The sequence below is a fragment of the Lissotriton vulgaris genome, chromosome 8, assembly GCF_964263255.1.
Source record: "Lissotriton vulgaris chromosome 8, aLisVul1.2, whole genome shotgun sequence".
Classification (NCBI taxonomy): domain Eukaryota; kingdom Metazoa; phylum Chordata; class Amphibia; order Caudata; family Salamandridae; genus Lissotriton; species Lissotriton vulgaris.
The window spans coordinates 813,445,436-813,456,038 of NC_141696.1; the positions used below are offsets into that span (position 1 = coordinate 813,445,436).

General features: G+C 43.0%; 1 protein-coding gene across 1 annotated transcript in view; it reads left to right on the top strand.

The window, feature by feature from the left end:
• Window positions 1-7,111, top strand: part of ATP4B (ATPase H+/K+ transporting subunit beta) — a 103,881-nt gene extending 96,770 nt beyond the window's left edge. Inside the window, exon 7 of the mRNA XM_086934686.1 lies at window positions 5,896-7,111. Coding sequence (XP_086790812.1) covers window positions 5,896-6,054 — 159 coding nt within the window. The 3' untranslated portion in view covers window positions 6,055-7,111. The remainder of the gene's footprint in view (window positions 1-5,895) is intronic.
• Window positions 7,112-10,603: the final 3,492 nt, after the last annotated feature.

The window sequence follows — 10,603 nt, forward strand, 5'->3', positions numbered from 1 at the left end:
CATGGCTCCCGTGCCCATTGAAGGATCCATTAGCTCAACCATGAAAAGGCTGGGAAGCCAGCTGGGTCTGGGTGTAAGGCTGGTATTGTGGATACCCATGGGAGCCCCGACCGTGGCCACAGAAGGAGCAAATGACTGTTGCTGTGTGCCGGAAGCCAGAAAGAGGCCGAGGGATCAGGTGGTGGCCTTGCTATTCAGAAAATGCTCAAGTTTAATGTCAGCTTTGTCGCCAATCAGGCGGGAGCCATCAAAGGGCATGTCAATCAGGGATGATTGGAGATCTGCCAAAAAACCCAATGGACGTCAACCAGGTGTGGCAGTAAAATGTCAACATAGAGGCCATGGTCCTGCCTAGGGAGTCCATGGTGTCCAGTCCACACCTGCTGGCGAAATTAGCTGTGTCCCACAATCCACCAATGCTTGGTTCAGGGTGGCTGAGCCTTCTTCAGGGAGCATAGACAGCTGCTGCGCAATTGAGTCCCATAGAGCATGGAAATATCAGTCCGAGAGACATGTAGTATTCACTAATGGTAAGACTAAGCTGGCAGAAGAGAAGATTTGCATCCCAAAAGTATCCAACCTCTTGGATTCCTTATCCGATGGAGTGGAAGGAAATGTGCATGAGTTAACCTTATCTGTTGAGACCTGCACCACCAAGCTCGCTGGGGAGGGATGCTGGGAGATAAAGACTTGGTCTCCTGGGGCATGACAATGGTGACGGGTAATCATATGGTGTACACGAGCCCCTGTGCAAGATTTAGCTCAAGCCCCCCAGAGAATGTCAGTAAGTGCCTCATTAAAGGGAAGCAGTGGCTCAGCAGAGGTATACACCTGGATAAAGCACCTCTGTCAAAACATTGGTCTTGACCTGAACTACTGGCAGGTAAAGGACCTCTGCTGACCTACTCATCACAGTTGCAAAAGATGCACCTTCCTTATAAATGGGGCCCGGAAGACAAAGCCTACCAGAGTCTGGTGAAGTAACCAGGCCATTGGCATCACCTAGTCCTTTATACTAGTTGTCTTACTGGTCAGGGTCATCCTTAACGGGGCCATACCCCTCTTCTTCATCCCTGCTTCAGGCAGGAATTGTCTATCTCAAGGTGGTAAGTCCTGGAATTGGTATGGCCTGCTCAGCAAAGGAGTCAGCATTGTGCGGCGTGAGGGCAGCACCATCTCAGAGTTGGAGATCGGGATAGCTTCATTCTCCAGTGGTGTCGGTGCTTTTGGGGACGGCATCAGAAGGACAGGGGCTGGGGTAGGGTGGGTGGTAGCCCTGTGTCGGCACCTTGGGGTGCATTGACTTGCACTCGAAGCAGGCCTAGGGGTCATAGCCCAACCATAGGCACCAGAGACAGATCAAGCGAGGATCAGGCACAGAAGTCTGTCTGTGACATTCCCCATGAGATTTAAAACCCATGCATATGTTAGGGGACATATCCGTAGGACACTGGAAGCAAATGCACAAAAAAGGGTTGTCAAAAAGTCAAAAAAAGTGTTCAAAAAGGGACCTCTGGATCCACGCTGGCAGTGCACAAAGAAAAGAACTGATGTCCGTACTCCAGGGTGGCATATTTAAGGGCACCGCAATGTAATTTCCTGACTCAGATGATTTGACACAGAGCCGGCCAATGCCACCTACCAGCACACAGAAGTAATGCTCAAGATTTTCCAGATCCAGTCTGACACCAGTGGAATATACTAAATTGAGGAATCTGTGGTTAAAAGTCTCTATCAGAAAAAACTGACTTTGCATCAGTAAAAGTGAAAAGATGTATTACCGGCAAAAAGTGAAGCCCTGCAGGCATCCTTTTTCATAGAAGTATAGGATGTGGGGGATATTAAAAAGAGGGCGAGATAAAGTTATCGCCGCTTTAGCGTCTGTTTTCGTCCGAAAAGCGGCGATAACTTTATTGCAATATCAGGAAGGACACGCTAGCGCGTGATTTAGCACCTGCTTTGCATCGCATCGTTAATGAGATGCAAAGTAGGCATGCCTCAATAGACTACATGGGAAAATATTGCAAAGGCAGCTTCGCGATATTTACAACAATGCCCCGGCCGGGGTAGCAATAAACAAAATCGCGCTAACCGGCCATTAACGCTAGATTTTAACGTCTGCCTAAATCCAGTGCTAGGCTTACTTTGCATGGGAGGTGGAATGTGGGGTACGACCACAGGGTCATATCAGCAAGGTCATCGCTGTTTTGCAGGGAACATCACTGGTTTTCCAGCGATGTTGGGGCATTTACCTGCTATCGCTGGAATTTCCATCGCCAATGCGCTAGCTAAGCATTGTAAATACAGCGCTAGCTTGGCGATGAATTCCAGCGATAGCCGGCGATAGGGAAACTTGCGCTAGGCGCGGATAGCGATAATTATCGCTGTCGCTTGTTAATATGCTCCGTGGTACTTAAACAGTCTAGAACACCACAACAATTTCAGGTTCATAAGTGTGCCAATATTGTTATCATATGTGAGCATGTAGGATTATTGACTAAGTGCCTAATGAAGTATGAAAATATGTTTTGTGGATGTCAAGCAAAGTGCTGTGCTCAATGCTGGTTTCAATCAGGAGAGTCACAATATATTTCAATAGTGTGCCAAGGAAATGGAGTTTGGGAATAGGGCTACAATGCTGTGTTACAGAGGGAACAAGTGGCTTTTTCTTTTTTAAATTGGGGTGTTTAAAAGATGATGTTAGAGAGGTGAAGGAATTGAGGCTGTGTCAAATCTGGAGAAAAGGGGTGAAGTCCTTGGGTAAAATATATAATTGAAAATCCGAAATAGGCATTTGTTTATTGCAAAGAGTCTCTGGAAGTTTTTGGGCAAAGGTGCTTCAAGGACCACAGTGGAATGACCTGGAGCAGAGAATCCAGTGAGCACTCTGAGGTGTGTTTGGAACCCTGTAGACTTTCTTGGTATTTCTCATTGTGTCTTTTATAGGCCTCAGAAGGTGAGGTATCCAAATTTGGTAGATTGGCTTCAGTAGCGACAACATGATTGTTTGAGGAAGCAGAGTTGAAGTTTTGACTGTGAGATTTCTAGATTCAATCATCTGTCAAGGCATTTGACTGAGAACATAGCCCCTTTTGGCTTGCAACGTCGCCTCTCTGTCTTGACGAAGTATGCATAAGTACACTTCTTAAAAATAAACATCTCCAAAAGTAAAATCTTGGGGCATATTATCAAGAAACGGCATTAAAATTATCGCCGCTTTAGCGGCAGTAAGCTGCCACTAAAGCAGCGATAATGGGCTTGATAATATCCCCTTGTGAATTCCCGTTGAAGCCCATGTTCTGGTGTGAACATGGGCTTCTATTGGAATTCTCAAGGGCATATTATCAAGCCCATTATCGTCGCTTAAGCAGCAGTTTCCTGCAGCTAAAGTGGAGTTAATTTTAACGCCGTTCTTGATAATATGCCTCCAAGATTTTTCGTAAGAAGGGTACAAGTACAAGGGAGAGGTTCAACTGGTTTTAGGGCCCTTTCCCAGGCAAATACCCTCAGTAGATTCTATAAATTGTATGGGAGACGCCATTTTAGCAATGTTCTGTCGATCTTTAGGGTTGAAATTTGCGCCTCATTATGTGATTCATGTGAGGTGTTGGGTACGAGATGCCGGGGCTTTCTCAAGAGAATTGAAGAACGTATTTTTGGTCGAATTTGCAACTTGAATTCACTTGTAGCCCCACCATGCCTTTTGCTGGGAGTTAGGCTTACGCTCTTCTTATCTCTTTGCTTTGGCAGTGGTTCTGAGGTGGGTGAGCTTGCTCCAGGGTGGAGAGGAAGGAACCCTTCGTCCAGCTTTGAAATCTGAAATGTATGTTATCTTCAGAAAGAAAAGAGTGCCTTCTTTAGGTTTTTTGAGGTGGCAAAGGAAACTGTTTGGCTTGATCTGAATTCTCTGTATAAACTAAGTTTGGCCAGAGACACAGTTTTGTTCCAGCGTAACAAGCGCAACCAGGTGGTACAGGACAGTACTCTGCTGGGCAGGACTAGCCGTAGCGGGCATCAAGCTTTTTTCCCGTGAGCTGGACGGCTGTGGGCCGGTTTTGGAGCGGTGGAGGCTGTTTTTGATATAGGGGGTTCATTTTGCAGCAGTGCTGCAATATCAGCCCGCTGTAACAAAAGCTGCAGCAGTGCTTCACACTAGCACCTTCCTTAGTCCCCCCTCCTTGGGCCGGTCCGACTGAATTGCCAGGGCTGGTTTGTGTTCACAGTCCGGCCCTGGTACTCAGGGGAACAAACCTCAGCCTTATCTAACTCGGATCCTTGCTCAAGGGATCCGGAGACTGATCCTTTCAATGAGAATGGATTTGCTCCCCCTTTGTGTGATTACTGGCAATTGGCAAAGTCCCAAAAAAGGAGAGAATAATTGAGTTTTGCCGTCTTTTCAGTCAAGATCTAAACCATGTATTATTTGTATGTCCTGTGTTGCACAATGCACAACGTTACTTTTTAAAGCCTTTGTTTTTCAAACATAATATATATATTCTGTTCTGGAGGCTCACAGGTGCCTTATGTCTCCGCCTAACAAAATGACATGCAACAAGATTTTACTATTTTTTAGACATTTTTTAAATATGTGCTAATGAATTTGTATGTACTGTCAGTCTGGATTGTGATATATAATGTGTGTTGTCTTTTTTATGGTTACTGTCCTCCATACAGTTAGTGATCTGTTTTGCATGCAATTTAAGTTTTTAAGCATGTCAATATTGTGTATTCTACGTTTCACAATGCACAGCGTCACTTTATAAGGCTGCTGCTTCCTTTTAATCATAACATTAGCATTTTATTGGGAGGCCGAATTGTTGCAAAGTACTGTATCCACCTCTGTTTTTAAGGATTTTATCTTCTTGGGTTTTGAAATGTGTTTTTGTATTGCTGTGCTATGTGGACCTCCGTTGAAGTTCCAAATTATATTAATAAATATATTGACAAATTGAAATAGAAATCGATTGAGAACATGGTTCCTCGCTAGGGGGTATCCTTGTTCAGAGCACCCTGAAGGGATTGTTGAGCTCAAACTAGCTGATAGCTGGGATTGTATTAACCGCAGAGGCATACTCTGAGTTGTGTGAGAAAGAAGCACTGGAGAGTGAAGAAACTTGACGTTTGTATGGGTGGACTGAGAAAGGAATGAGATAGTGGTCTGAGCAAAGGAGAGGATTGGCCTGTGAGTAGTTAGTTGTTAATGGTGAATTCAGTAACCGGTCACTGAGCGTGGCTTTACACATGAATGGGACCAGAAACAAGTTGACTTATGGGCTTCTACGCTATGAATGAATGAAGATATACTAGCTGTGTAGGTTCGCCTAGTGGTCACAGATATTAGTTACCTAGAATAATTAAACTGAAATAGGAGGTAGTGACTTTCAGGGTTGAGGAAATTAGAACTTAAGTTTAGCTATGCTATGCAGAGAGAACCTCGCACTCTAATTGGAGAAAGAAGTGTAGTTTGCGAGACAAGTATATTCTATAGATGAAGATGTATTAATAAAAAACACCTTGGTCGCATGCCAACTTCTTGGCAGAGAATGAATCAATTATACATTTCAGAAGCGTCCCATGCAGATAAGAGCGGTGGGGTGGAAGGGCCGGATACGACAGACACCCACGAGGAAAAATTAAATACATAATTAACTTTTCTTCTGTCGAAATCTACCTCCCCCCTCCCCCCCCCAAACGGCCCCCACTCTTACCTGCACGGGCTGCGGCTGATACATTGTTCACATCATGCTTCTTAACGCGTGCCTGCGTTCACAAGCAGACAACAGTGTGTTCAGTTCAATCACTGTATGAAAGCAGAACGCGTCAATGATATGAGGTGCAGCCATTTTGATAAAATCATGCCTAACGCCTAACCTGTTTATTTTATTTCCCGTCTAGCCCAACTACACAAATCCATTAGTTGCAGTGAAATTCCTGGATGTTCAACGGAACACCAAAATTCCTGTTGTATGCAAGATAGTCGGAACGAGAATTTCCACGGACAATCCGCATGATCCCTATGAAGGAAAAGTCGAATTCACCCTTGAGATAAATTAGAAATTTGAACAATGTGAATTACAGTTCAATATTTCAAGTATGTTATTGTACGTTTCAAGGAGCAAACTTTACTTAGGCTTCGATTACGAGTATAGGTGGCGTTTATCGCACATGATAAATAACGATACCACGGGGCACTTTTATTCATCGAGTCCAATGATGAGGAATAACGTGGATTTTGGTGTTAAACGCACCACAAACCACATGAAATGGTAAATACCTGCCAAAATTTACCGAAGGTTGAGTTATTTAACGCATCCAATAATTATCAGATGCATTAAATACCTAACAGCTCGTGATTCCCACCCTTGCGCACACAGGGGTTTACGCATGCGTTGGAATTAACCAACCCACTCGTAACCAGACCTTAGTCGGCAAAATTGTCCCAGCCTTAGTTCTGCCTGTATTATGGCTGCTTGTAGATTTTATTCTTTTGCTGGCAATAATTTTTTAACCAGAAAAGTGTATGTGTGTTAAATAAATCATGTTTCACTTTTACCCTTCCTACAAGGCTAAAATACCAAATGTGTCTTTTTGTGAATATGTTTAGAACGAAAAGGCTCCGTATTCAAAGAGGAAACAGGTTTCTCGGCCAACACCCTATTTTCAGTTTGACAAATGTAATCAGTGTGGGAACATATGACGAAAAATCTAAAAAAGTAATGGAAGATATCAAAGTAGAGGACTGCAACCTGAAGCTAATTCTACCAACAATGAACTATTCAGGAATTCGTGTCAGCAGTAACAACCAACAATGGCTAGAACAATTGATTCTGTGCATGATTGTATTATTGTTTTAATTCAAACCGAATAGATCTAAAAGTACACCGCAAAGTGTGCCTTGCCGCTGATGCTCTGTGTGCCTACACTGTCTATTAGTATTATATCTTTGATACTTAAATATGTATGTCATTGTATAGTATGTATTTCTCCATGGAAGATAAAGTCTAGGATTGTGTTGCTTCGGTATTTGTGCTTTGTCTACAGTGTTGAGAAGGGGGCAGACTATTGAAACATTAAAGGGCTGATACAAATAAAGAACCCATTCTATAAGGTTCCCTAGAATTTTCTCTTTTATTGCTTGTTCCTTTCCCTTTGAAATGATGTTAATCCATTCAGTGTCAAAATAAACATTGTGGCAGAAACTATTTGCATTTCATATGCACCTGAAATATGAAATGCCTAAATATAGATCACCCACTTAGAAACTGTGATATAACAGGGATAACACCCCAAGGGATGGCACTGCTCAAGCTAGATGGTTCTTCTATGTCTCAAAATGGAAGTCCATGATACCAACCTGGACATAGAACATCTCCAGGATATTGACTACCTACATAGGTGTGGCATAGCTTTTAGTAAATGTGATGTTACATGTGGCACAGGCCTTACTGAATGCTAACATGACTAGTGTTTGTGTATAGAGTGCATTAGATTGCATAACGGTAGTTTAGGGCCTAGAAGCCAGGCCTGTTTACCTTTAATGTGATTCTTGTAGAACACTGGCCTCTGCACTTTTACATTTAAGTGTCACATATTTTTGTGGCTAAGGTTAACAAGCCATACAACGGATTTTCCACTCTGTACAGAGGCTACCTTTCACGGTGGCTCAGCACATATAAATGGCCTTGTTCAGTTCTGTATCAGAGGAACTGATGAGATTCAACAGTGGCATCTTCCATGTGCTTCCTGAGAGGTGAACAGGAGAACTGTTTATCGTGCAACATAAGTGAAACAAGATTCAAGCAGGAGCAGAGCCCACCTTCTCCATGGACTACCGCACAAGAAAAAGGTATACAAGATACTGGTATTTAGGGCAGAGTATGGACTAGTTGCTAGAGGGATGCTGAAATCTCAATCTCTGACTTCAGGCTTTATTGCATAAAGGTATGCAGGAAGGTATGTGATTCAGCATGGGTGTTCTAAAAAAAACAATGCTGCAATTATCTAGTTATAACATATCTAGGGTTTGGACTAGTTAGTAAGGAATGGGCGATGAAATATGATTAGAGTGTATTTTAGTTTCAGACTTTTATTCATCTTCTTTGATGAGTTACTAATAATCGTGGTAATCTTTCTTACTCTTATTATTGGTAGAATAACTTCTAATAAATCTTGATCGGTTGTTAAGAGCCAATACTTGTGTAAATGTTCCGATTTCGGGATTCAGGGTGGGGTTTTGCATTTGTCCGGTTGATGGCAGATTTTCTGACAGGTTTATCTGACTCCTACAACCCTTCTTCACATGAGAGGCATACATTAGTTTTCCTGTTCTTCAAAAATGTTGTAATTCCCTTTTGTGGCTTAGGAAAGCTACTTGGTGTGACCCATGTAATTTCTGGGAGCATAACAATATTGTGACGATAAGTATTTGTAGCAAAGAATTGATTTAATATATCCAGTGGCGGGCGGTGACCTTCAACAGTGGTGAGGCGTTGAGGGGACCGAGAGCCAAACCTGGTGGCAGCCATTGTAATAGATCACAATGCCTTGAGGCTCACATGCCAAAGCTCTCAATCATAGCTCGTTAACAGATTGTTCTTTATAACGGGCCATGACTGAGAGCTCTGGAGTTGAGGCTCAAGACAATGTGAATATCTCACAGTGCCTATTACTGGGTCAAAAAAATGATAAAAAAATCATTAAAAAATGTACTTACCTGCACTCTCCTCCATGTTTTCTTCTTTATGCTTGAATGTCGTCAGCGAAACGTCACCTCATGAAGCCTCAGACATCTCCCTTCCTCAAATCCTCTCACGCTGCTTCCATGCTGCAAATGAGCAGCATGAGAGCAGCATCAGGATTGGCTGGAGCGGGATGCCTCGACGCTCCAGCAGGTACTGGGAGCCTGTGCCTGCTCTCCACCCAGCTGTCTAAGCAGCTAGGTGGAGAGGTTTAAATTACATGTCAGGCTGGCCCTTGCAAGACAGCCGACCAAAGTGGCATGCGCACTTTAAACTGGAGTGAACACCACTCCCCTGATGCGAGTCAGCAGCACTGGTCCCGCCCTCAAAATGCTCGGGCTGAGAGCAGTGACAAATAAAATGGTAATTCATTTTATTTTTCACCTTTGCTGCACTGGTAGCAGGGGGGCGACACTCCTCCGTCCTAATGGGGGTGCTACCACTGAATATATCTTATCTCGGCATCAACTTACTTTGATGATTTGTTGGTAGTTTTTGTTGTGGAGTCCATGTCGATATTAAGCTTCCGTACTGAGGTGAAACGTTCTTACATAGTCTGTTTTGGCATGGGGAGGAGCTCATTATTTAAAAACAAAAATAGGGTGCAAAACGCTTACAAGAACCACATCATTTCACAGTGCAATGTGGCAATTGCAGTCAAAATACCAGAAAGCTACACAGTGATCTGGGTGAGGATCAAAAAGTGTACGCAATTAAACCCAGGCACCATACATAACGTTTTACAAGATCAGTCTCTACATGATGTACATTGGTGTGACCTTCTGATTGTTAAAAAGCAGGGTCATTATTGGGTTGTGGCATATTGCTCAATTGGAGAACTTAAATGAGTTAACCTTCAGAAGACCTAGTGCCATATTATCAAGAAAGGCCGATACATTATCGCCGCTTTTCTCGGCAGGAAACTGCCGCTAACGCGGCGATAATATGTTCTCACAGTATGGTACATCATATCCGGGATTTGGTATGATATGAGGCAGGAAGAAATTTTAGAGGAGCTGCCCAGAGACTCTCTGAATTTCCCATATGGAGCAAAATAGAACGTTTAGCTGTGTCCTGAAGACTTATCGTGACTGGTTCCATGTAGGTGGAATCCCAGTTGCTGCAATCCGAGTGCAGTTGGGTTCAAACTTGCTATTAGCCCAACATTTACTGATAATCTTTTGCAAAGGGCTGCTAGCCTCTTCTCGCCAGCCTCTAGTTATTTTTGGGAGGCACACAGAGAAAGTACACAAGATTATTCAACAGATCAAAATGAAGACTAAATAATATATTTCAACTAACAGGTTGCACTCGCAAGATCATGTGCAGACGGGTAGGTTGGGCTAGGGTATCTGTCTGAACTGTTCTCCTTTCATCTCTAGGATGCCTCATCAACTTATGGAGCCAACTTCTACATCTCTCACCAGTGGGAGGCCATCACATTAATAAATATTATAATGAGTACACCTATATTGTGCCACATACGATTTATCCCAAAGAGGCTGATAATGGTTGTTCAATGTGGCACAGATCAGAGGCACCTATTGAATTGGCCTCAGAAATGTGAACGAATGTGGCACCACAGATTTAAACAAGACTGACCTTCAGGTAACCCCTAAAATGAATACATTAGGTCATCAAGTCCTCACATCAGCATTCCTCAGAGGAGAAAATATCTTTAGTGCACCTATAGATTTGAAGACTCAAAAAGCACTACTCAGTTGGACAAAATAATGCATATAGCTACTCTTTTGCATACAGTGTCTAAAGCAGATAATGTCCATGCCTACATTAAAACGTATCATTTTAAAATCATAACAAGCAAGATCGTTCTTAAAATAAAAAAAAGTAAAGATCATTAACAA